The following is a 27818-nucleotide window of genomic DNA, read 5'->3' on the forward strand; positions in this document are numbered from 1 at the left end:
TTTTAAAAACACACACACACACATTTATTTCAAAATTTTACATAATCTTTGGGTAATTCAGAATTAGCTTAGGAATGTTCCAGAAGTTTCTGAGACTAATGTCTCAACTTCAAACCAATAGCAATAGCTTATTGATTAGTGGAAGGATTAGGGAAGACCCCATGATACTGGACGAGGAAATGGCTCTTGAAGAAGACAGAGAACCTCATGCAGATAGAGGCAGCATTCCCTTGTAACTTATACATTACCTCTCACAAATATTAAACATCTTGCCAGACCAACAGTAATACCCACATCTTATTTGCATTTTACCAAAGTTTCCACATATAGAAAGCACAGAACTAAAGCTTCTGTAGACTTCAGAATCATATTTAAATTAATTTGATTGCTTATATTAATAATAACAATTAAAAACTAGATCTACCCAGTGTAGACTCAGTCTCCACACCAACATGTATCTCCTGCTGACAGAATCCCACCATCCTCTGCACTCAGTGGTCATGAGTCAAAGATGGCAATGAGTGTGTCAAGTCAGAACATAAAACAAGCGAGGAATGAATGGGCCCAGAGAGGGGCAAAGGACTCGTCCCATACAGCAGTTAAGCAGCCCAAGGGCTCTGCTCATTCCCAAGCAGATCTGACTTGAGCTGCAGGCAGGGAGGAGGACCACGTTCTGGATTGTCCACTGCCTTGGATGGTTTCCTGGGTGTTTCAAGTGGGGTAGTTGTTGTCTCCCTGAGGACAGGACCTCCTCCCCCAGCCTCCCTCATAGCAGGGTCCAGCCCAGGTGTGAGCACAGAGCAGGCCCTTAAGAAAGGAAACCAGCATGTACTGAGCACCTACTATGTGCCAGGTACAGAGCTAAGACAGGGGCTTTCATGTATTCCTCACAACAGCCCTGTGAGGTAGGATCATCACCCCATTTTACAGATGTAGAAATAGAGGCTCAGGGAAGAGAATTTGCCCAAAGTGACACAGCTAGTAAATAGGGTAACATCAACTTGAAAACACAGCTCTTCTCACTCCAGGGCTCTTTGTACTGTCAACATATGCCAAGGGTTTGGCAGTACATGAGTGTCCCAGCTCTAGGAGGGTGTTGGTCTGGAGATCAAACATTAGATCCTCTTAAGCATGTGGAGCCAGCCTGGAGAGTGCAGAGGCCTGGGTCTAGGAGCCCTGGCCCTACAGCATTACTTTCTGACCTTGAGCAAGTCATTTAACCTCCCCTCACCAGGAGCTAGACCTGTCTAGTGGAGTTCCCTACCAGGGGAAAGGAGAGGACTTAGCAAAACCATCTAGGGAGCATATTTGTAAACCAGAGTGAGCCATCCTCTGCCTGGAGACTCCGATGTTGTTTCCTCGCAGAGAGGGGTGGAGGACATGAAAATCTGATATTGCACACCTCACACCTGGTGAGAATCAGCTATGATCTCCAAGGTTCTGCCCTCTGAGAGTGATGTAAATCCTAGGGACCCACACTCCCACTCCCTGAGAGACCCTCCACAGAAGGACCAAGAGGTCAAAGAAATTGGAGTCAGGATACTTTTAAAGCAGAAAATGCTTAAAAATTATTTGGGATGGGGAAACTACTTTAAAGGAGGGGAAAAAAGATTGTGGTTAGGAGATTTTGAGTTGGGCATTAAGGATGAGTTGGAGTACAGTGTGCAAACCCAACTGGCAGGACAGGGTCCGTCTAGGCTGCACCTGAGAAATCAGGTTTTGGGGTTTTGGCTGTGAGGCTGCACTGGCTACCTCAGACATGGGTAAGGGGCTTCCTCAAAAGTATTTTGTGCCTCTAAGTTCAGGCGAGTCTTTGAGAATAAATAGGGATAGAAAGGCAAATATAATTCAAGTGACTTCGATAAAATCTGCTTGCCATGTTTCTTCTCCTTCTCTGAGATCCACTCCAATGCCCCCAGCCCTGTGAAGCCTCCTATAACCCACAGATACAGTAGGTATGTGGCCCTCCCAGGCATACAGACAGCAAGCCCTCTCCCGGCAAGTCTCCAGTGCACTGAGCACACCGAATCCTAACAGCCTGTTTAGATGTCTGCCTCTCCCACTGACCTTGAAGACAGAGACTATATCTTTCTGTATCTTTCATCTCCACATGGAGAGGGAAGGTGGGAAAATCAAGATCTTTTGCTCATAGCACCCAGGGTAAGGACAAGCCCAATCAGCCTCAGTGATAGGGACATGTCCCAGGAGCGGGGACCTTGGAAGCAACTTTATTCTAGAGAGATGGAGCATGTTTCCATTGCCCTCTACCACTTTCTTGCCCACCAGAGCTACCTGCATTGGGCACAATCATAATTTGGGAGAGTTTCTTTAAAACATGATATCAATATCTAGACACAGCTTTCAAACAATATAGAGCATTGGTTTGTGAAAATGACATCATTCAGTTGGGAAAAACAAAGTCCAGCATTGGCAGTCGTGGAGAGAAAGGTGGATCTCGCGTCTACCTGTGTGGAAGGCGAGGAGGACGCTGTCTGGAAAGAACACTGATTGCGTGCACGTGTGTGTGGAGGGTCACACTCTCTTTGTGGCTACAGGGAAGGCTAAGCCTGGTTCCTTGCCCTCAGGCTCCTGAAGCCCCAAAGCTCTTGCTGACACGAGCCCTTAGAGTTCGAGGAGCAGGCTGGGATTGTTCAGGAAAATGGTCTTCCCAGGCTGGGGTGGCCGAAAGACCAGCCGTAAGATGCCTGATAGAGAAGAGTGAGGGGCCTGGTGAGGGGGCGGTGCTCAGCAGCGAATGGTCCGGAAGCCAGGCAGTGTGGCTTTCCCAAGCAGGTAAATGTCCTCATCTGTGCCCTCATTGAGGTGCTTCACCAAATTCTTCTCAAAGAGCAGTGGGTGGTAGGCGCCCATGGTGCAGGCAGAGTCGAAGAACTTCTGGTAGTAGTAGCACACATCAGTCTTGCGCTTGGATGGGAGGAACTCGTAAATATCCACCTGGTCACACAGAGTCATCATGATGATGATACCTGGAGAGGGGAGCAGAGGTGAGTCATGCACGGCAATCCACCCCAGTGCCCAGAGCTCCGCCCGGTGGGCCCAGCAGCTCAAGACCCCAAATTTAGAGAGATGTCCATCTGGAGTTTCTGTTTATTATTGTGACTTCAAATCTGAGTTCTTTTGGCAAGTTAATCCCAGCACCATGTTCCTTAGGATGCAGGCCCTATGAGCCTTATGAACCTTTGTATCCCCAGCTCCTAGGCCAGGGCCTGGTGAATAATAGGTCCTCCCTAAATACTAGCAGATTAAAGAACTCCATCAATCAGCCAATGAATGTATTTGTGGAATAAGCTGTATGAAGTAAGAGGACAAGATGACTGAGCTGACTGAGGAGATGAGGACATGTGTAGTTAGCACTTTCTAGCAATTTTGCATCCTGAAGAGCCTCTTGGATCATGCAATTAGGGGAAAGGTTGTTCCTTGCAATACTTGCAGGGAATAATGTTGGGGAGGGAAGACTTTTCTTCCCAGCTAACTGGGAAGAAGGGCAGTTGGAATGGAAGCATCCCATGGGCTGTATTGATGGACTTCACCCATTCAGGCAGGGAGACTGGAGTCTAGAAGATGGGGCTCAGGTTGGTGCCTTGCAGGGAGGTTGTACAGAACTCTGGGATGCAAGCCCAGCCAAGAGGCAGAAGACTCATGCTACCCCCATGCTTGTCCCCAACTGGTTGAGTCATCCTGTGCAGGACATGTCCCTTTTTTGGGCCCCAGGCTCCTCATCTGCCCCAAGGGGGTGATCTATCCAACCCTCCTACTGTATGGGTTATTGTTAGGATTAAATAAGATCATGGTTCTAAAACCCCTTTTGGACACCATGAATACTGTCTAGGAAATCTTTAAGATGGAGCAGTTCTTCCTGAGAACAAGACTGTAAACTGTTAGCAGCAACTTTTCTCCAGAAGAATCAGATAAGAGGAAAACCCTGCCTCTGCCCTCTCACTGCCCCTGGTTCATGAAGGAAAGAAGGCAGCTCTGCAACTAGGTGATGTAGGCAGAGCAGACATGCTTCTGGGAGTTCCGGGAGGGAGCATGTCCCATAGGAGAAAAGTCAAATAAACCTCTTGGAAGCACAAGGGGCAGTGGCAACTGGTGGTGGAGGTGGCAACACAAGCAATGGGAAGGGGTATCCCTCAGGATGCCAACCTCTCCTGCTCAAAAGGGCTCGAGGAAGAGCCTGAATGCATGCCCCAAACATCACAGTAAAAGGTATGGAAGACATGGTACCGTAAGATCCCAATCTCTTTCCATAAGGAGTGCCTCCGATACTGAACACTTCCTTATTCATTTATTCAGGGAACTTTACCAAAGTGCTACGACATGTCAGACCCACAGAGATAAGACAAACATAGTCCCCACACTGAAGGAGTTCGCAGCCCAGGTAGGGGAAGTAGGCAGACCAATTACACAAAGGCAAGGGCTTGGGTTCACCTTTTCAGGAGCAAAGGAGAAGCCATAGTTGATTGACGCCTAGGCCCAGCCAAGGCTGACCAACACAGACAAGAAGGCCCCTGTGGAGCCCTGTTTTAACCCCAGCTTAGTGCCAGGCTGCTCCACTGCCCTTGCCACCAGAGTTGTTTGAAGTACCCAGAGAAAATAACCCCATGTAATTAGGACACCCAACCCTAGATGACCCTTAGGTAGGGGAAGCCTTCTCCTACAGGTCTGCATTGCTGCTGCTGCACCAGACCCGGGACAGAGGCCTGCTGTCTGCCCCTGTCTGATCGCCCTGCATGGCTTGAGGATTTACACATTTACATTGTTGGTGTGTCATTGGAGCTGTGCCCACAGTCCTATGAGGCTGCCCCAACGGGAACCGTGCAGGGGGATCCCTGATGGTGCTCTTCCACCTCAGCCTCTGGTAGCTGCTGGGGACAGTAGCTACCAGCTAAGTTAAGAGAGAAACTGGAAGATTTCCATTAAAAACTGCCATCTGGTGGGAAAGGGGTCTACTGGGAAAGAGGGAGCCCATATCACATATGGATCCTGGAGCCTCATGAAAATTGCCCAGTGGCCCAGCCCAACTCCAGAAGAAAGGGAGGGAAGGGCAGTCAGACCCTGAAGTGTGGAGAAAGTCTGAGAAGAAAGTGCTCTGGCTGGCATTCAGGACCCTTTGTCCTCTGCCCCCTTCTTGGGTCCCACATCTCCGTACATGTCCCACACCCAGTCGGGCTGCACTGCTCATTCTTCCCTAGGGCCATGACTAGAGTGTTCACTAGATGGATAAGGAAACACAGGTTCCAATATAACTCTGCAGAGCAGTGTTAGTAATCCTGTCTTTATTTAAATATTTCATATATTGTTCATCATAGTTTTTGCATTAATTGTGATCTGTAAAGATATTGTGCTAAATAGTTATTTATCTTGGCTGCATGTAGTGGCTCATGTCTGTAATCCCAACACTTTGGGAGGCCAGTGCAGGAGGATTGCTTGAGGCTAGGAGTTCTAGACCAGCCTGGGCAACACAGTGAGAAAAAAATTTTTAATAAAAAATGTTTAATAAAAAATTTTAAATAAAAAAAATGATTTCTACAAAAAAATTAAAAAGTTAGCTGGGCTTGGTGGTGTGCGCCTGCAGTCCCAGATACTTGGGAGGCTTGAGGTTGGAAGATGGCTTGAGCCCAGGAGTTTGAAGCTGCAGTCAGCTATGATTGCACCACTGAACCTCAGCCTGGGCAACAGAACAAGACGCTCATCTCAAAATAATAATAATAACAACAAAATAGTATTTATCTTTATCTTACTGAGTTTTGGGGTATTCCTTAAATTGTGTACCTGAGACCAGTGCCTTGCTCACCTTTCCTCAGGCCCAGCCCTGCTCCTCCTGTATCCTGCCTCCCCACCGTGTTTGTATGCTTCCCTTTCCTCCAGCTCCACCTGCCAATCCTCCCTTTGCCACGGCCCACCCCAAGGCCACTTCCTCGGTGCAGCTATCTCTGACTGTCCAGCTAGAAAAGGTCCTCTCTCCTGTGATACCAGGTGATCTCGCCCTCCTCGCACAAATTGGATATTGTCTCAGACAACCGATTGAACTCCACCACTTGAAACTCTAAAACAGAAGAATTATATCTTATTTATCTCTGTATTTTAGATAGAACTCAGCAAATGTACAAGCGGAGCAAAGTACTAGCACTTGTTCGGTGAACAAATGAACAAAGGAATGAATGAATGAGATCCCAGAAGAAAGCTAATCTCTTCTACACACAAACACATGAGGTCTTTCTCCAGACATGGACTCACCAAGCATCCCGGAAGATGGGGGGTTTGGCTGAATCTCTTCTGGGGAGATTTCTTGGAGGATGTCCCACAGCTCCCAGGGCATCTGGGGCTTGAGGATGTAAAAGGGCTGGTTGGGATGCAGTTTACGATAGCTCTTGTAGTTATTAAAGAAATTATAGTCCGGATTCTGGTACCACTGAAAAAGAAGGAAGTGGTCTTCTCAAGGGAGAAATGTGCCAGCGGCAGTGCCCCCCCAGGCAGCCATCCTCGTCAGAGAACTTGGGAGGAGGAAGGTCCAAGGCAGGTGCTGAGACACAGCCCTTTCCTGGGAGCAGACTGCAGACTTCCCCACCTCACGGCTCTTACTAGGCAGCAGGGTGGGGCCTAGCACGCAGCCTGTGCTTGTGGGTTAAGCTTGCTGACCCTGGACAGCTTCAGACTTCAGGATCACAGAGTATGGGAATGGTATCAGAGCTGAAAGGGGCTCTAGGTACCATCTAACCCCATCTTTCATTTTTAAAGCGGAGTAAACTGGGACACAGGTTGCCCCTTCTATTGGCTCAGAGCCCCTCTCCTAACCCAAGCAAATTTAAGTTCCAAGTGAGATCAGTGGAAAACTGTAGAAACTGAGGTAGTGAGGGTGCCAGGGATCACCAGAGCCTGTCAGCAATTGGTGGATCCAACTTAAGATTCAAGTGCTCCAAGAAGAGTGCTCTCCGCCTTTCTTCCTTAAGGCCATTCTCCTGAGGCCACTGCAGCCCGTACCGGGGCGTTGCCAACTGATACGCACAACAGAGAGAGCACTGTTCCAGAGGGCCACAGGTGTCCTCAAACGACAGCCCACTGGCCACATGCGGCCCGCTGAGGACATTTATCCAGCCCGAGGGATGTTTTTGCCGCAGCTGCTTAGCAGCCGGCTCATCCCAGGCCCACAGTGCGCATGTGTGGAATGTGCGTCGCACTCTGCACCGGCCCTCCAATGCTCTGAGGGACAGTGAACTGTCCCCCTGTTAAAAAAGTTTGAGGACCCCTGCGCCTGAGAGTCGGCAGGCCTGTGGCTCACACCTCCTTCCCTGAAAGAGCCAGTGTTGCAGATCTGCACCCCCTGCTTAGTGAATCAAGTCCTGGGACAGGTGATTTCCACTCTGCACATTCCAATTTCCCCATCTGTAAAATGGGGACCATCATGTTTCCATCTACTTCCTTAATTGATATGAGAATGAAATGAGAAAAATTCTGGAAAATGAAGTATGGACAGAAGTAGTCTGTTTATAGGTAGTATTATTTATAGGTAATTTTGTTATTTATTATTTACAGTACCCACTGTCTATTCCTTCTGGTGCTCACCAGGAATAACTGCAGCAGTGAACACAATCTACCCCTGATGGTGAGAAATCCAGCCACTATGACTCCCAGTACACACCATAATTGGGAGACAAATACATGGCAATGCAGGGCAGAGCATGGAGAGCAGCTGGCATAGGACAGAAATGCTTCTGAAGCTGCCAGTCCAGATGAAGTGGGGTGCCCTAAGACTCAAGTAGCCAGCCCTTAGGGATGGCCCAGCTCAGCCATGATATTAACACCCTAGGAACTCCGGAAAGTCTGGAGGCAAACAAGAAAGTCAACCCCTATTTCCCACAGACACCCACTTACCTTTGGGATATCTGAATGGTATACAGATGGGTCCCATACAATTAGGATTCCTTCGTTGTACAAACTGTCTTCGAGAAAGCGCTTCTCTGTGGTGACCAACTGCAAGAAGAAAGAGGCAAACTGTGACTTGGACGTTGACATGTAAGTGCTTGGCATGCAGTAAGAACTGATGTACCACAGGTACCACCTGAGGCTCCAGAGCCCACTGTGAGCCTTCTAGGTTTTGGTGCATCACTAATTTCAGTGAGAAGAGGGTAAAGGTACCAGCCTGAACTGTGTGGACCTAAAGGGATGTTTATCACAAGCCATCATCCGTAGAGCAGAAAGTGTTCCACTCAGACTTTGACATTATTTGAGCAAAGGTATAATGAAAATAGTAGTGTCCTAGTACCTTGCAGTCATACTTTAGGTGGGGGGGAGGGGAGTCAAGGTTTTAAGTCAGAATCTCATATAATCAAAATTATCTCTCAAAATCTTTTCAATCACCTATCAAGTCCAGTACAGAGTATGTACACATCATGATGGAGACTGACATATTATCTCTCACGAAGTCCAATGCAGCTAATAGTTTCTGTAGCATCGGAACAGATTGCTGGGTCTGTGGTTGAGCAGTAGATGAAGTATTAGTGTAGAGGGGCCACAGTGCATGCAAAAATATGCATCTTCCAACAGAAAGCGGGATGCTTATGAGCATCTGCTGGGGGAACCAGGCACAGCCTCTTCCCTGACACTGGCTCTCGGGATGGCCTGGAAGCTGGTGGTATACCCACCTGGCTGAAGCATGAGTGTGACAATTCTGCAAAATGTATTGAGTCTTTTTTTAAAAGCATATTTATACTCTTTGACTCAATAATTCCATGTTTGGGAATCTATCCTAAGAAAGAATCCAAATTCAGGGGGAAAAATTTATGCATGGAAATGTTCATTAAATTATTTATCAAAATAAGAAAGGTGCAGTAGAAGGCAAAAGACACTGGCCTTGGATATGGAAAGATCCAGGCTCAACTCTTGGCTTTGCCACTAACTTATTCTGTGACCATGAGCAAGTCAGGTAATCTCATTAGACCTTCATCTTCTTATTTGTGAAATGAGAGCAACACACTTGCTTTGCTCTCTGGAGCAGGAGCTGTCTTGAGGATCAAATGGAGAACATGAGCGAATGAGAAAGACAGAAAAGTAGCCCCAAAGGCTTGGCAATGAAGGGAGCCACGTCCCTCATAAGAAAGCCAAAACTGACATATGAGATCAGCTGTCAGGCATTCACCTTAAAAAGCAGGTGGGCGATGATGTTGCCAAGGTGAAAACTGAGAGAAACAAATGGCAGAAATGAAATCAAGAATTGACTCAAAATGAAAGCAAGAATCACAACAACAATCCCTCCCCACCTCGCTCTCCATCAGCAAGGCTGAGACCTCATCAAGTCACTGCAGTATCTGAAAACAACGATGGGAAGGGAGATGGTCTGTGCAACCCAAAGAGTAGCAATTTGCCTCTAAGATCATGGAGCTAGCCCCATCCCCATACCTTCTTGCAGGCGTAAGAAGTTTCTGGAAGCCAGAAGAATATACTCTCATTTCCTCAGTATATTTTTAAGACAAGAAATACTGGTGGTGGGTCTCCTTTGGCCAGAGACTGTGCAGCCATACTGGATGCTAAAGAGCCAGAGGTAAGACACAGTTCCTGCCCTCCAGGAGGCCACAGGCTAGTGGGGAGGGTGGATAATTCGACAATGACTATACACCCTGTGATAGTGCAACAAACAGTAGAGGTGTAATGATGTGGCCACTGGGTGAGTGTTCAGGGACAAATAAGAACATGCCAAGCCAGGAGAGCGTAAGGGGCAGCAGAGAGTGTATCCCAGACAAAGGGATCGAGTGCAAGCCCCTGGGTATGAGGGTGTGGGAGAGATTGCTAGGTGTCACCGAATATCTGTTCTCTCTTTTCTCTTTGATAACGGACACCTTTGATTTTTACCTCAGCCCATGGCTACCTAAAATAGACTACCCAAAATAAAAATTTCATGGCCTCTCTTAGAGATAAATATGGCCGTGTGACTATTTCTGGCCAACAGTGTATAACAAGTGTGACTTCCAGGAAGTCATGCCCTTCCTATTCCTCCTTTCTTCCTGCTGACTGAAATATGGATGTGATGGCTGGAGCTTGAGTCGTCATCTTGGACCATGAAGTGGAATTCTCATGCTGAGAATGGCAAGCCCACAAAGTAGACGGAGCCTAGATTCTGACACTGTGGAACAGTATACCAACTGCAGAATGTGCATCTCTGGACTTCTTTTACATAGGAGAGAAATACATGTTTGTCTGTTAAGCTAGAGTGCTGGGGTGGGCAGAGTGTGCCTGTCACTTGCAGGAACAACTAGTACGGTGAGCAGCCTGTTTGGGGATTTCAAGTTGTTTGGCATGGCTAGGATACAGAGAAAGAGCTGGAAGGGATCAGAGAAATGTAGGCAGAGTCCATGCCAGGGAGATTAGGCTTCTTTGGTAGGTTACGGAGACCAGTGAAGGGTTTTAAGTGTGGGGATCAGTTTTGGATTGGTGGTGTCAGAGAAAAGGCCAGATAGAAGCTCCTGCTGTAGCCTAAGAAAGAAATGACAAGTGAAGAAAAAGAGTCACAATAGTCAGCAGTAGACTTGCAGACTATTGGATATTCCAAGTGAAGGAAAAAGGGATCAAAGGCGACACCTGAACCTCAGGCCATTTCCTGCAATAAAAATACGGAAAAGGAACAACCGGTATCCGCCCATAGGAGTGAGGTGTCGTGGAAATTTGAATTCCCAGGATGAGACAACTGGCCTAGAGTCTCACAACTGAGAGGCCATAAGAACTAGGAATGAAACTCACATCTTCTATGTTTAAGATTATTTCTTCTTTCCATTGGGAACACTAACTTACAATACAGGAATTCAGTGCTACAGTCCAAAGGCAGAGCAGGCACCCTGGCAGATGGGGATTTGCAAAACAGACATGATTGAGCTGGTGACAGGGAAGCCCCAACAACAGAAGGCCTTCCCTTCCACTGCTCTACATGTGTCTTCCAAGACTGAGTTCTGCAATTGCACCCCCATCCCTATCTCACCCTATACCCCACAAACAGCTGGCATATTAAAAGCAATACATGTTTTCTTCAGTTATGTTTCTTTCTATGCAGAGAACTTGATGTCAGGTGATTTGTACATGCTCATGAGGATTAGCAATAACTGGGATTTTTAAAAATGTCTCCTCCTGCTACAGCCCCTCTCCAGCAATTTTCTTCGTATGCAAAGCAGGAGGCTAGGAACTTCTGGCTCCCTGAGACTTTCCCAGCTGTGACTTCACTGTCCTCAGAAATTCCAAAACAGATGCATAAAGCTTTCTTCTTTATAATAAATGATAATAGTAATGATAACAACAAATGCCATTGGATGATGCTTACTACATGCTAGGTACTTTCATATATTATCTCAGTTCCTCTTTATAACTGCGCTAGGAAGTAAGTGCTAATATGCTCATTTTATAAATAAAAAAATAGACTTGGAAATGCTAAGTAACTTGCCCAAGTTACAGAGCCAGTAAGTAGCAGAGTCTAAATTTGAGCCTTATGTCTGAGTCTAGAGGCCACATTTCTACCCTACATGCTACACCACCTCACACAAAGCAGGTACCATAGCTCTTGGGGAAAGATGTCAAAAAGCATTGGATAGGAGTATGGGAGTGTCGTGAGAATTTGCTTCTTGTCTGAGTTGTAGCATGTCACAGGTGGAAGAAGATGAAGGGACTAAATCCAAACCTATCATCTTCCAGATGAGTAAACTGGAGCCCAGAGGGAAGAGAGAATTGTCTGAGGCTCCAAAGTGAGTTTGGGGCAAAGCCAGGACCAAAGCCCAGAGGCAGGCTCTGAACAGAGTATTCTTTCTGCTCCAGCAGGACTATACCCATAAAACCACCAGACATTTAAATAAGCACACCATGAGGACAGGACACCCTTAGTCCTCCTATGCACAACAGGGAAATTTGGTTATTCACTTGGGCTAGAAAAAGCAATGTGTGAAATTGGCAAGAGGTGAAGATAAATGAAAGTTTTATCCAGAGAGAAAAAAAAAGAAAGTGGCCGGGGTGGAATCTGTGGAGGGAAAAGGGAGAAGCCAGCAAGCATCCTTCCCCTGCAACCTTAAATAGACATGGCTTTGAACTTATCCACATTAATTTCCTTCAGTGACTTCAAAGATTTCCTCAAAAAAAAAAAAAAGGTTGCGTCAAAACTGCTTGGGGAGTTGGACCCTGGGTTCCGGCCCTGCTCCGTGTCTGTTATAGCTTCCTCTGTGGTCCGAGGTGAGCCACCGGCCAGCTCCTGGCCTCAGGTGCCTCACTTATAGGCATTACCACCCTGCAAGGCCCTGCCCAGGGTACCAGCATGCCTGGAAGAATAAAGCCCTTCTCAAGCTCCTCTACTTCCCTGCCTAGGGAGCGTGACCTGGGTTTGGAGATCCCAGTGGGGAAAGGGCGCTCATGATGAGGACAGTTAAGTCATTGCCAGAGGCACAGAGCCCTGGGGACATCTGCCAGGGAAAGGCTACGCCAGGGAGATGGAGTGTTGCTGTTTAAAAAACTGATTAAGGTAACCTCTCCAGTTATAAAGTAACAAACGCTCACTGAAGAAAGTTAGAAAAAACAAGGACAGAACACACACACACATACATTATAAATAAGACACAAAAGGCCCTTAGACACTACACGTGTTTAATAAGCGGGCCCCGCTATTCTCTCAGGATAAGCCCCATTAAGTAATCTGGGAACATCCCAGGGGACTGCAGTCAGCACACCCTGTCACTAGACACAGGAAGCCAGTTTTCTCTCTGCAGCTAGGACAAAGGCTCCAAGGAAGCCATGGGGTCTTCTTGCCTCACTGTCTCCTTTCTCAGGCCCACTGGGTACAGCAGGTGCTCAGCCGAGTCTCACAGAAACCGTCTTACACTTATAGTCAAAACTGGATTTATTTAAAGATCTACATTTAACTATATCATTTTCCTGTTGACTGTCACACCTGGCACAGGGGCGTACATGCCTGACTAGGTCTGCTGACCCAAAACCTCTCAGTATGACACCATTCTCTATAAAAAGCCACCTTCTCAATAAGAAAAGTGCCTGTTTCCCATGGCTTCGTCACAGCCCAGATGCCCAAAAGGCAGTCCTGTGTCATATGGGGGAGGCGAGCTGAACAAGCATGGGTCCAGATGTCCTCAGAAGAGAGCTGCTGTCAGGAGGACGCCTCTGTCTGGGAATGAGCTACTCAAAGGCAGAACTCTACCAAAGCAACACCTGTTTCCTCAGTGACTTCTGGGTAGCAGAAGCACTTCTGGGTGCTCCCTGTGTGCAATGGGCGGACTCAAGCTTGCTCATCCTCAGAAACAAACATGAAATAAAATAACCGACCAGCACAAAAGATAGAGAAGACAGACCGCCAGCATCCCAGGATAGCAAGATAAGAAAGGGCAATGATAACAGGGTGTCAATCACGGTGCAGTGCCACAGAGGCACTGCCCATGATTAGAGCATTAAAGGAAACAGCCCAGATATTTAGTGCTGCTTATGGGAGGGGAGGAAGGAGGGTTGGTTTGCCTGAGGAGGAGCAGGAAAGGCTTTCTTGAGAGTGGATAGTGTACCCTGGGAAAGTGGGCCACCTTCCTCTCAGCCTTGGCATGATGGTGCACAGAGATCTAAAAGTGCAAGAAAAAAAAATGTGCTTCAGTGGAAAGCCATACATTTTCTACAGCACACCCTTCCCCTCTATTAGATTCTGATTCTATGGGAGCTATTTTACAACCCTTTGTAAATTGTAGGCAACTAACAGACGTGCTTACTGAATCTTGCTAAGTAGAGTTGATCGACTTATCCCTCTCCCCTGTCTCATGGAAAAACCAGATTCATTCATTTACTCCAAATTTGTGTTGCTTTGATTTTTCCTCTGAGTCAGTTGTAACATCCTTCTGGTTCCCTAATACATGTAAAATAAAATCTTTACAACAAGTTCATTTTTATATCTGGATGAGAGTCATGATCTTGCTTTCTTGCTTTTTTTTCCTGAAAATTATCCTTTAACAGAAGTCTTGCCTCCTTTCTGCTAGGCGCCTCACGAGTGGTCCCAGGCCGGCGCGCCTCCCCTGCTAGGAGACAAGATGCCCCCCTACCTGGGATTGGGAGGGTGCAGTCGTTCTCACACCAGCAGAGACAGGCCCTCAAGCTTCGGTAGTGCCCATTGCTACCATTCACATAGCACTCGCTGCATATCAGCCCCTGGGTGACGTGCTCCACACATGGCAACTCCTCTGATCCTAAGAAGACCCTGTACGGTTATGTTCTTATTTCTGTTTTACAAATAAGGGAACTGAGGCTCAGTCATTCACGTAGGAAGTGCTAGAGGAGGAATTTGATCAGAGTCTCTTTGACTCCATACTCTTAACTCCCAGGCAATCTTACGTTGGCTTTAAATAAGGTTCCAGAATCCTTGCAGGATCAGAATTTGGTTCTCTGCAGCGAGGACAAGTGAAACACCATGAGGAGGTACCCAAGGAGCAGGCAGGCTCCCCAGTCCAAGAGAATGTTCAGGGCTACTTCATGCTCCCCTCTTTCCCTTGCTGCTGTCTACGATCTCCAGATCACACCATCCATACATCAAACAGAGCTTGGTTTCTCTCTAAATTCATTCTCTCCAACCTTGAAGTGGCCCAGCATGGCCTGGAAATCCTATTCCATTCCTCTGGTTTACTAACTTTTCCACTCTCCTCAGTGACAATTTCAAATCTCTTTGCTCAAACATCCTCTTTCCCCTACAACCTCCCTCCACCATGGCCTTGAATCCTACCTTGGAGAGAGAATAGAAGCCCTCTCACCCTCCTAATGCAAACTGACTCCAGCGACACCCCTCCTGCCCTTCTCCCTTCTGACTGCCTCCTGCTGGGGCTCTGACTCCACCATCATTTTCTCAGGAACTGCTTAGTGTCTCCTCTTTTTCATATATTCACATTTTCCCTCTATCAACTGGCTTCTCATTGATTTTTAAAAAACTGTTTTATTATGATAAAATATACATAACATAAAATTGACCTTTTTAGGCATTTTTAAGTATTCAGCTTAGTAGCATTAAGCACATTCACACTGCTGTGCAACCATCACCACCATCCATTTCCAGAACTTTTTCATCCTCCTGAACAGAAACACAGTATGCATTAAACGGCAACTCTCCATTCTTTTCCCCAAGCCCCGCTTCCCCAAACACCATTCTACTACTGTCTGTCTCTAAGAACGACTACTCTAGGTACTTCATATAAGTGAAATTACACAGTGTTCGTCCTTTTGTGACTGTCTCCCCCAGTTTTTTTCTATTGTGGTAAAATATATACAACATAAAATTAACTATCTTCACCATTTTTAAGTATACGGTTCAGTAGTATTAAATACATTCATACTGTTGTGCAACTATCACCATCATCTTTCTCTAGAACTCTTTTCAATCTTGCAAAACTGAAACTCTGTACCCATTGAACGTTAATTCTCCATTCCTCTACCCCTCAGTGCCTGGCAACCACTATTCAACTTTTTGTTCCTATGATTTTGACTATTCTAAGTACCTCACATAAGGGGAATCATAGAGTATTCATTTTTGTGACTGGCTTAAGTCACCTAGCATAATGTCCTCAAGGTTCATACACGTTATAGCATATGTCAGAATTTCCTTCCTTTTTAAGGTTGAATTATATGTTTTTTCATTGTATGTATATATCACATGTTGCTTATCCATTTTTCATCCATTGATAGACACTTGGGTTGCTCCCACATTTTATATATTGTGATATATTATATATTGTATATAATATTATATATTAATGTAACATCTTATATATTGTGTGTATATATATTTATATATATTGGGTGTATATATACACTTGGGTTGCTCCCACAATTTTATATAGTTTGAATAATGGTACTCTGAACATGGGTGCATGAATATCTCTTTGAGACTCTGCTTTCAATTCTTTCAAGTATGTACTAATAAGTAGAATTGCTGGATCATATGGCAATTCCATTTTTAATATTTTGAGGAACCACAAAACTGTTTTCCACAGTGGCTGACCATTTTACATTTCCACCAACAGTGTACAAGGGTTCCAATTTCTCCTCATAAGCCATCCTACTAGGTATGAGGTGTTTTGAGTTGCATTTCCTTAATGATTAACAATATTGAGCACCTTTTCATGTGCATATAAGCCATTTGTATATCTTCTTTGGAAAAATGTCTATTCAAGTCCTTTGCCCACTTCTGAATAGAGTTGTTTAATTTTTTATTGTTGTTTTAGAAGTTCCCTATATATTCTGTATATTAATACCTTATCAGATATATGATTTGCAAATATTTTCTCCCATTCTATGGGCTATCATTTTACTCTATTGAGATTGTCTTTTGATACATAATTTTTAAAATTTTTCATTAAGTCCAATTTGTATATATTTTTTCCTTATTACCTGTGCCTTTGGTGTCATAATCACAAAATCATTGCCAAATCTGGTGTCATAAAGTTTAGCCCTATGTTTTCTTCTAAGAGTTCTATAGTTTTAGGTCTTCCCTTTAAGGCATGGATCCATTTTGAGCTCATTTTTGTATTTGGTGTTAGATAAGTGTCCAAGTTCATTCTTTCACATGTGGATATCGAGTTTTCCCAGCACCATTTCTTGAAAAGACTCTTTTCCCCATTAAACAGTCTCCATCCACTTGTCAAAAATCATTTGACCATATATGCAAGGGTTTCTTTCTGGACTTTCTATTCTATTTCATTGGTCTATATGTCTGTCTTTATACCAGTACCACACTATTTTGATTATTTAGCATTGTATTAAGTTTTTTTTTTTTTTTTTTTTTTTTTTTTTTGAGACAGAATCTTGCTTTGTTGCCCAGGCTAGAGTGAGTGCCGTGGCGTCAGCCTAGCTCACAGCAACCTCAAACTCCTGGGCTCGAGCGATCCTTCTGTCTCAGCCTCCCGAGTAGCTGGGACTACAGGCATGCGCCACCATGCCCGGCTAATTTTTATATATATATATCAGTTGGCCAATTAGTTTCTTTCTATTTATAGTAGAGACGGGGTCTCGCTCTTGCTCAGGCTGGTTTTGAACTCCTGACCTTGAGCAATCCGCCCGCCTCGGCCTCCCAGAGAGCTAGGATTACAGGCGTGAGCCACCGCGCCCGGCCTGTATTAAGTTTTGAAATCAACAAGTGAGGGTCCTTCGGCTTTATTCTTCTTTTTTACAATTGGTTAGTTATTTGGGGTCCCTTGAGATTCCATATATATTTTAGGATGGATTTTTATACTTCTACAAAAAATGTCATTGGGATTTTCATAGGTATTGCATTAAATCTGTAGATCATTTTGGGTGTTATTGACATCTTAATGACATCAAGTCTTCTAACTCATGAAGACTTAATACTGTATAAGATACAATAAAATTATATCTAACTGACACTGCATATCTTTCCATTGATGGCTTCTTTAATGCCTGGCAGAAATCTTCCGTAGTTTTCATTGCACGAGGCTTTCGCCTCCTTGTTAAATTAATTACTAAGTATTCTTATTTTTTGACACTATTATAAATGGAAGTGTTTTCTTAATTTCTTTTTTAGATTGAACGCTGCTAGTGTATATAATGTAAATGATTCAGCTGATTTTTGTGTGCTGACTTTGGATCCTGCTACTTTATTAAATTTGTTTTTTAGTTCTAATAGTTTTTATAATGGAATCTTTAGGGTTTTCTCCATATAAGATCATATCATCTGTGAACAGAGATAATTTTACTTCTTCCTTTTCAATTTGGATGGCTTTTATTTCTTTTTCTTACCTAATTGCTCTGGCCAAGACTTCCAGCACTATGTTAAGTAGAAACAGCAAAAGTGGGTATTCATGCCTTTGTTCCTGATTTTAGAGGAAAGCTTTTAGTCTTTCAGTATTGAGTATGTTTGCTGTGAGCTATTCACATGTGACCTTTATTTTGTTAAGGTAGTTCCCATCTATTCCTGGTTTGTTGAGTGTTTTATAAATCATGATAAGGTGTTAAATTTTGTTAAATTTGGTGTATTATATTGATTGACTTTTGTATGTTTAAGTATGCTTGCATTCCAGGAATAAATCCTACTTGATCATGCTATATAACTCTTTTAATATTCTTCGAAATTCAGTTTGCTAGTAAAATGTTGAAGATCAATGTTCATGAGAGATATCGGTCTGTAGTTTTCTTTACTGTCTTTGCCTAGCTTTGGTATGGGGGTAATGCTGGCCTTATTCAATGTGTTGGGGAGTGTTCCCTTCAATGTTTCAATGTTTTTGAAAAAGTTTGAGAAGGATTATTGTTAGTTCTTCTTTTAAGTATTTGATATAATGCAAAAGTGAAACCATCAAGTCCAGGGTTTTCCTTTCCCTGAAAGTTAATTCCATCTCCTTACTAGTTATAGGTATATTCGGAATTTAATTTTCCCATGGTTTATTCTTGGTAGGTTTTGAGTTTGATGAATTTATACATTTCATCTAGGTTATCCAATTTGTTGGTATACAACTGCTCACAGCACTAATAATCTTTTTTATTTCTGTAGAATTATAAGTAATGTCCTCATGTTTTCATTTCTGATTTTAGCTATTTGATTTTCTCTCTTTTTTAAATCCATTTAGCTGAAGGTTTGTAAACTTTATCATTTCTAAGAACTAACTTTTGGTTTCATTGATTTTTCTGTATTGTTTTTCTCTTCTCTATTTTATTTATTTATTTATACTTTATTATTTCCTTCCTTCTGCTAGCTTTGGGTTTGGTTTGTTCTTTTTCTTGTTTCTTAAGTTGTAAAGTTATGCTCTTAATTTGAAATCTCTCTTAATGTAAACATTAAGAGTTACAAATTTTTAATGTAAACATTTAGAGTTACAAATTTCCCCTTAGGACTGCTTTTACTGTATCCCATAAATTTTAGTATGTTATGTTTTTGTGTTCATTCATCTCTTAGTATTTTCTAATTTTCCTTGAGATTTCTTCTTTGACCCATTTGTTGTATAACAGCATCATTTCATTTTCACAAATTTGTGAATTTTCCAGCTTTCCTTATGTTACTGATTTCTAACTTTTTCCTGTTGTGGTCAGAGAAGATACTCTGAATGCAATTTATCTTTTTAAAATTATTGAGACTTAATTTGGGTCCTAATACATGGTCTACCCCAGAAAATGTCTCATATGCATTCTTCTCTTCTCATTCTTGAGAAGAATGTGTATTTTATTGTGGTTGGGTAATGTTCTATTTACATCCGTTAGATCTAGTTGACTCATTATGTTGTTCAAGTCCTCTATGTCCTTATTTTCTGCCTGGTTGTTATATCTATTATTAAGAGTAGGGTATTGAAATATCCAGCTGTTATTGTAGGATTGTCTATTTCTCCCTTCTACTCTGTTGATTATTGCTTTAGATATTTTGATGGTCTGTTATTACATGCATAAATGTTTATAATTGTTATATATTCTTTCTGCATTGAATCTTTTATAAATATATAACGTCCTTTGTTTTTTATAAGCTGTTTAAATTTAAAGTCTATTTTGTCTGATATTAGTATAACCACTCCTAATTTATTTTGGTTGCTATGTTCATGGAATATTCTTTTCCATCCTTTCACTTTTAATTTATTTGTGTCTTTGGATCCAAAGTGAGTTTCTAGAAAGAGAAAAACAAATACTGCATGTTCTCACTTATAAGCAGGAGCTAAGCTATGCATATGCGTGGCATACAGAGTAACATCATGAAAACTGGAGATTCAGAAGGGGAAGGCTAGGACGAGGGTAAGGGATGAAAAATTACCTTTTGGGTACAATGTACATTATTCAGGCGATGAGTACACCAAAAACCCAGATTTCACCACTACACAATTCATCCATGTAACAAAAGACCATTAGTATCCCCTAAATCTAATGAAATAAATAAAATAAATAAAAAACAAATAAAATGAGTCTCCTGTAGAAACCATACATACAGTCAGTTGTCACTTAATGATGGGGATGCATTCTGAGGAATGCCTTGTTAAGGCAATTGCATCATCAAGCAAACATCATAGAAAGTGCTTACACAAACATAGATGATATAACCGACTAAACACCTAGGCTATGTGGCATAGTCTATTTCTGCTAGGCCACAAGCCTGTACAGCATGCTACTGTACTACATACTATAGGCAATTGTAACAAAATGGGATTTGTGTATCGAAACATAGAAAAGGTAATGTGTTTGCACTACATTACAATGGCTATGATGTTACTAGGCAATAGAAATTTTTCACCTCCAGTATAATCTTATGGAACCACCATTGTATTACTAGATGTGGCCCAACACTCACCAAGACCTTGTTATGCAGTGCATTGCTATACTTGGATTATATTTTTTAATCCATTCTGTCAATCTCTCATCTTTTGATGGGAGAGTTTAATCCACTTACATTTAAAATGACTGTTGAAAAGGAGGGCCTTACTTCTGTCATTTTGCTATTTGTTTTCTATATGCATTACAGAAAACATTTCTATTAATATGCTGTTTCTAAACAATATAACATGTCTAAATATCCTTCATTTACTGTCTTCTCTTATGTTTAGTTGACTTTTTGTAGTGAAACATTTAAAGTCTTTTCTCATTTCCTTTCAGTATATTCTTTAGCTATTTTCTTTGAGGTTATCATGGGGATTACATTTCATGTTCTAAAGTTGTAATAGTCTAATTTGATTTATACCAGCTTCAATACAAACAAAAACTCTGCATCTGCACCTTTAACAGCTCTGTCCCACTTTCAGTTGTGGATGTCACACAATTGCATCTTCACACATCGTGTGTTGAAAAGCATGAACTAAGAACTTTTTAACACTGCCATGTGAGTTGTATTTAACTCATGCTAGTTTTGAGCCTGAGGACTTGTAAAGCATATGTAAACTCACACGTCTCTTTACCTTGGGAGCCACATGAACTATTTTTCAAGTTGCATATAACTCACACACAGAATAAATTTAAAAATAACAAATTTTTCATTAAATTAGAAAGGATCATTTTTATTTTAAAATTTTATTCTATTTTTGTAATAAAACACTGTGGCCCCAAGGAAAAAAACTTTTTTTCGTAGTGTGGCAGCCAAGGTGTTAAATGCATTAGTCTCTTAAATTATGTAGAAAACAAAATGTGGAGTTACAAATGTTACAATAACACTAGCTTTTAAACCAATAGTTGTTTTTTCAAACTGTATTAGTCCCTAAATCATGTAGAAAACAAAAAGTGTAGTTACCATTGTTATAATAATACTAACTTTTATAGTTTTCCATGTATTTGCCTTTACTGAGATCTTTATTTCTTCATATGGCTTCACTCACTGTCTGGTGTCCTCTCATTTCAACATGTAGGACTACCTTTAGTCCTGTTCTTGCAGGACAGTTCTAGTGTTAATGAACTCTCTCCATTTTTATTTATCTGGAATGTCCTCATTTCTCTCTCACTTTTGAAGGACAGTTTTGCTGGATACAGGATTCTCAATGGACAGTTTTTTGTTGTTGTTGTTGTTTTTCCTTTTAGCACTTTGAATATATCAGCCCACTACCTTCTGGCCTCTAAAATGTCTGATGAGAAATATGTTAATAATCTTATTAAGGATGTCTTGTGTTTGATAATTCACTTCTCTCTTGCTGCTTTCAAAATTCTCTCTTTGGCTTTTGATAGTTTGATTATAACATGTCTCTGTGTGAGCATCCTTGAGTTCATCCTACTCGGAGTTTGTTGAGTTTCTTGGATGGTTATATTCATGCCATTCATCAAATTTGGAAAGTTCTTGGCCATTATTTCTTCAAATATTCTTTATGTTTCTGTTTTTTCTGAGACTTTCACACTGCATATGTTAGTTCATTCAATGGTGTCCCACAGGTCTCTTAGGGTCTGTTGACTTTTGTTCAATATTTCTTTCTGCTTTCAGACCCTACAATGCCCATTGTCCTATCTTTAATTCACTGATTCTTTCTTTCACCTGTTCAAATTTTCCTTTGAATACATCTTGTGAAGTTTTCATTTCAATTATTACACTTTACAACTCCAGAATTTCTTTTTAGATTTTCTTTCTTTTTATGGATATTTCTAATTGTGTTCATATATCATTTTCTTTTTTTTTTATTTTTGAGACAGAGTCTCGCTTGTTGACCAGGCTAGAGTGAGTGCCGTGGCGTCAGCCTAGCTCACAGCAACCTCAATCTCCTGGGCTCAAGCAATCCTGCTGCCTCAGCCTCCCGAGTAGCTGGGACTACAGGCATGAGCCACCATGCCCGGCTAATTTTATATATATATTAGTTGGCCAATTAATTTCTTTCTATTTATAGTAGAGACGGGGTCTTGTTCAGGCTGGTTGCGAACTCCTGACCTCGAGCAATCCGCCCACTTCAGCCTCCCAGAGTGCTAGGATTACAGGCGTGAGCCACCACGCCCGGCCATATATCATTTTCTTTACTTTCTCCATGTCTTCTTTTTGTTTTTTGAGCATCATTAAGGTAGTTGTTTTAAAGTCTTTGTCTAAGATCTACTATCAAGATTTTTTTAGAGACAGTTTTTGTTGGTTTTTTTTTGTTGTTGTTGGCATCAGCCTAGCTCACAGCAACCTCAAACTCCTGGGCTCATGCGATCCTTCTGCCTCAGTCTCCTGAGTGGCTGGGACTACAGGGATGCACCACCATGCCCGGCTAATTTTTTGTATATATATTAGTTGGTCAATTCATTTCTCTCTATTTATAGTAGAGACGGGGTCTCGCTCTTGCTCAAGCTGGTTTTGAACACCTGACCTCAAGCAATCCACCCGCCTTGGCCTCCCAGAGTGCTAGGATTACAGGCGTGAGCCACCGCGCCCAGCCTGCTTGCTTGTTTTATTATTATTACAGGCTGTCTCTGGGCTGAGGATCAGCCTCAGGTCTTTTCTGAGCCTGGCCCTTCCCCTGGGCTTCATAGTGACTTCCTAATCCCCCCTCCCATATATACAGTTGCTTTAAATATTCTAGTCTTCAATGTCTGGCTCCCAAAAGGGTAAAAAGAAATTTAAAAAAAGAAGTATGGGAAGGAGATGCCCAGCCTTTAAGCTCCTTGAAAGGCACTTCAGCCAAGAGGAGGAGCTTGTAACAACATGGGGAGGAGGTACAATAACAATGGCCACTCCCTCTTTGTCTGCATCTCTGTGATAAGAAGCAACAATCAGGCCAGGCCCAGTGGCTCACGCCTGTAATCCCAGCACTCTGGGAGGCTGAGGTAGATGGATCACTTAAGGTCAAGAGCAGCCTGAGCAAGAGCATGACCCCTTCTCTACTAAACATAGAAAGATATTAATTGGCCAACTAAAAATATATAAAGAAAAAATTAGCCAGGCATGGTGGCATACGCCTTTAGTCTCAGCTACTTGGGAGGCTGAGGCATAAGGATCACTTGAGCCCAGGAGTTTGAGATTGCTGTGAGCTAGGCTGACACCATGACACTCTAGTCTGGGCAACAGAGACAGACTCTGTCCAAAAAAAAAAAAAAGGCAGCAGCAATCGAAGATCAGAGCACAAATTCCCAATATTTGAAGGACAGGGTCCATATTGCCCACTCTGGCTCCCACAAGCTGTGTGCAGGCTGCTCCAGAAACATGTGCACAGCTACCTATGCCGGGGCTGAGGGGTGGGGCCAGGTGGCTGCTCCTGCGCTCACAGCTGAAAAGAACAAAAACTGACCCTGGAATTCTCAACTTTTTCTAGATATTGCCCTATTTTTCTGCTCTCCTTTAGAGCTAGACTTCTTTAAAAAGCTATCCATATTTTCCTTCTCCATTTACTCTCCCACTCACTCGATACACTCCCATCTGGCTTCTGGCTTCCCCACTCTCCCCAAATAGTTTTTTGCTAAGGTCACCAGTGGCCTCCCCTTTGCTAAAGAGAGCAGATACTTTTCAATCTTTACCTAACTGGCCCCTCAGTAGCATTCAACACCTCTGACCACTGCCTCCTTCTCTCTGCTTCTGTTGCCCAAAGCTCCTCGGTGAGACTTCTGTCCTCTAACCACACTCTCTGCAGTGCTCTCATTCAGTCCCATTGTTTCACCACCACATAGACACAGACAATTCACAAATTCTCATCTCCAGCCCAGACCTTTCCATTAAACTCCAGTTCCATTTGTACAAATGCCTACTTGACGTTGCTTCACAGATATCTAAAAGGCAGCTCAGATTGACTAGACCTGGAACCATATTTTTTCTCTCTACCTTCCCCTCAACCTTCAACCCAAAACATCTTCAAGTACTGTAGTGCCCCACTCATCCACAGGTGACTTGTCCCAAGACCCACAGTGGGTGCCTGAAACCACAGATAGTACTGAACCATATATATGCTATGTTTTTTTCGATACATACATACATACCTATAATAAAATTCAATTTATAAATTAGGCACAGTGAGAGATTAACAATAACTAATAATAAAATAAAATAATTATAACAATATGCAGTAATAAAAATTATGTGAATGTTCTCTCCCGCTCTCTCTCAAAATACCTTATTGCACTATACTCACCCTTCTTCTTGTGATGAAGAAGGGACAGAGGGGTTGGCATGAGATTTAATCACACTCTCAGAACAGCACACAACTTAAAACTTATGAATTGTTTATTTCTGGAATTTTTCATTAATATTTTCAGACTATAACTGACCACATGTAACTGAAACCACAAAAAGTGGAACCACGGATAAGGGGAGACTACTGTACTTCCAATCCCAGGGAGTTCTAGCTGATCACTTACACAAGCCAGCACCAAGCTGCACCTTTGGCCCCTCTCTCTTCACTTCTCACATCCAATCCAACATTAAAGCCTGTTGACTATACATCCCATGTAGCCCTTAAGTGGATTCTTTTCTCACATCCACCTTCATTCCTACTCTGGAGCAGGTTACTAGCATTTCTAGCCCAGACTACGGCAAGATCCTCCTAACTGTGCCTCTCCATCTACTGCAGCCCCTCTGAGCAGATGGAAGCCAGCGATGTTTACAAATGCAAATCTGGTCATGCTATAAAGAAGAAAGCTCCTTAGCACAGTACCACAGCTTGCTTCCTTCTTCCTTTCAGCTTCATCTCTCACCACACAACCCCACATGCACCCGCCTCTCCCTAAGTCCTTCTACACTCCAGCTCCCTCCACACAGGACCTCACCTGTACTGTTGCCACATCTTGGAAAGCTCTTATCCCACTTTCTTCTCATCTACTGCTACTCTTCCTACACAGCCAAGTACCACCTCCTTGGGAAAGCCTTCCTGACTTTTGTGAATAGCTCAAATCTCTCTTTTCTGGGCTCTTCTAGCACCTTGACCCTCTGTCTTCTGTAGTTCTTTGTTGCAACTTTATATTCTCTGTATAACAATTTGTTTATATCATGAGAACCAGGCCGAATTTGTGTTGCTCACCATGGCATCCTCTGCTGCCAGCTTAGTGTCTTTGCATATAAACAGTAAGAGTACCTCACATTCATTGAGACATGTGCCAGGTACTGTTCTAAGTATTTTGCACACATTTTTCTCATTTATATCTCACACTAACCCTGTGAGGAAAATATTATTGTTCTCCCCTCTTTAGAGATAAGTAACTTGGGATGATCATTTAGCTGGTAAGAGACAGAGCTGGGTTTCAACCCCAGCAGGCCTACTCCAGAGTCTTTGTACTCATATGATATGGCTGTAGCCCTATCATATAATTTTTGACTGCTACACTCTATTCATACTGAACATATTTGTTGAATGAATTTATTAACTGAGGGTAGGTAAGTCCACATATCTCCTGGATGTGTAGGTGGCATCTTACACAGAAGCAGAGATTAGGTGGTAATGCTCATTAAAGTGCTCTCCAGCTCCACGATTTCTGTGACTGGGACATGAGAAGGGAAAGGTGCCAAGCTGGTCCTAACCCCTCTGTCTGAATTTTAGACTTGCCAGAGTCTGAGTAGTCAGAAGGTCCAGCCTCATCTCCCACTACAGGGCAATGTGAATCCCTCCACATCTCCACCTCCAGCCTAGCCAGGGCTATCGGAACCCTCCCTGATGCCCTGTGCATCTCTGTCCTGCCAATTCCACTTTCTGGAATGTCCCCTTACTGCTGTTTCTCCAAATCCTGCTCCGCTTTCAAAATCTAGCTCAAGTGCCACTTGCTCCAGAGAGTCTCTTGCTAATTACTCCATTTCTTTCAACACTCATCTTCTAAGTAATAATAAAAGTAATATGAAAATACAAAAATATAAGGTTAACCAACAGACAGGCATTGAGGTGATCTGAGCTCATTATTATAACAATAGCACCACCAAAAATCCCTCCCAAGCAGAATATCCTTCACCACCCCCCTGTATGTGCAGTGCTCTGAGACATGCATCTGCCTGCAGTCAGAGGATGCACTAACAAAGATGGAAGGATGGCAGCTGAAATGCACATGTTGTAAATATCAATAAAACCCCCCATACAAACATGCATTTCCGAACTATTCCCGCTTCGGCCTCTCAACGCTACCTGGGAAATGGGAGGAAGAATACAAAGTAATGAGAACACTCAAACCCATGATAGAAAGTGACTCTCTTAAAAAACAAACACAAAGGTACTAGAGGAAGAATGGAAAACAAGATGGTGGCCACTTACAAAGAAGTTAAGTTCCTTAATCCTTCTCCCATTATAAAAAGATTCTTAAGGCTGCGGGACTCAAATGGAAAGTAGGCTCTATAAGAAGCAGCTTCTGCCCAGCTGGTGAATTCCTGGAAGTCAGGAAATGAAGAAGTGGAGCCCTGCCAGAGGAGAGGAGAGGTGCACGTCCTACTGGAGCGGTGCCAACAGAGTGTTTCTGACCAGTTACAGGGCACACCTCATGCCCAGGAGTCCCAAGGAAGTGTAGACACTAAATATTAACATAAAAACACCCAAGGCTCATGTTTACTCAGAAAAACGCAAACACTGGTGGTTGTAAGTGAGGTGAGTATGGCTGTAGCCCTATCATATAATTTTTGATATGTCACAGTTTTTACTGCTAATTAAATCTATTAACAGAACTTTGTGGCAAGACTGTTGCTAAAGTTTCCCTTAGTATTGAGAAATCAGCATGTGCTACCTGGAAATACTTCAGGAAACTAATTACCTAGGGGAATTTATGATGTAATACTTGAATTCTAGTACTGTACTACATGTAATTATATGGTGTGATATCTTCTAATACTTGTATAGCATTTCAAAGTTCACAAAGTACTCCCACATGTGTCACTTCATTTACTTTTCATAATACTCCTCACTGTCCCCTGAATGTTCTCAACTTTGTTGTCCTTTACACAACTCTCCAGAGATGGTCTGGCAGGCACAGAAACAGTAGAACTCTGCTTTCCTGGGCACTAGCCACCTCCAGGCTGGGTCATAGAATCACCATCTTCTTCTCCAATGAGGAATCTGAGACTTAGGAAGGTTAAGGGATTTAATTAGCTGGCAGCTTTGATGTGCTCCTAGTAGATACATTCTGCTTTAGAGCCCACACCAGGGTCCTTCTCTTACTTGGTAACCGTACAGAAAAAAATTTTACCTGAGAGTTCATCAGGCGAATGGTAGTTTTCGTGCCCACATCTTGTTGGAAGTTGGCTGTGGGTGCCCCATTAAACCTCAGGACTGCATCATGATCATCTATAAACCACAAAGAAACAGAAAAGAGGTGGTGAGCACTGGCAACATGCAGAAACAGAGAAGGGAGGGAGGAAGAGAAGACAGGAGGAAGGGGTGGGGCCAAGGGGATCATGCTTTCCAATTTTTATCCCATCATGATACACAGAGGGAAACTGCGACATTTGTATGGTGCTCAGGCAAAGTTCATGGGCA

At 42.9% G+C, this 27818-nt stretch overlaps 1 protein-coding gene across 13 annotated transcripts in view; it reads right to left on the reverse strand.

Moving 5' to 3' along the window:
• The window catches only part of ST6GAL1 (ST6 beta-galactoside alpha-2,6-sialyltransferase 1), a 123814-nt gene continuing 95996 nt past the window's right edge, over positions 1-27818 (reverse strand). For all 13 annotated transcript variants that reach the window (XM_076003074.1, XM_076003100.1, XM_076003103.1 and 10 more), the window contains 4 exons: positions 27529-27626; positions 7894-7992; positions 6259-6433; positions 1-2987 (listed from right to left, as the gene is read on the reverse strand). In XM_076003074.1, coding sequence (XP_075859189.1) covers positions 2746-2987; positions 6259-6433; positions 7894-7992; positions 27529-27626 — 614 coding nt within the window. In that variant the 3' untranslated portion in view covers positions 1-2745. The remainder of the gene's footprint in view (positions 2988-6258; positions 6434-7893; positions 7993-27528; positions 27627-27818) is intronic.

Source organism: Microcebus murinus, chromosome 1 (assembly GCF_040939455.1).
Source record: "Microcebus murinus isolate Inina chromosome 1, M.murinus_Inina_mat1.0, whole genome shotgun sequence".
Lineage (NCBI taxonomy): Eukaryota > Metazoa > Chordata > Mammalia > Primates > Cheirogaleidae > Microcebus > Microcebus murinus.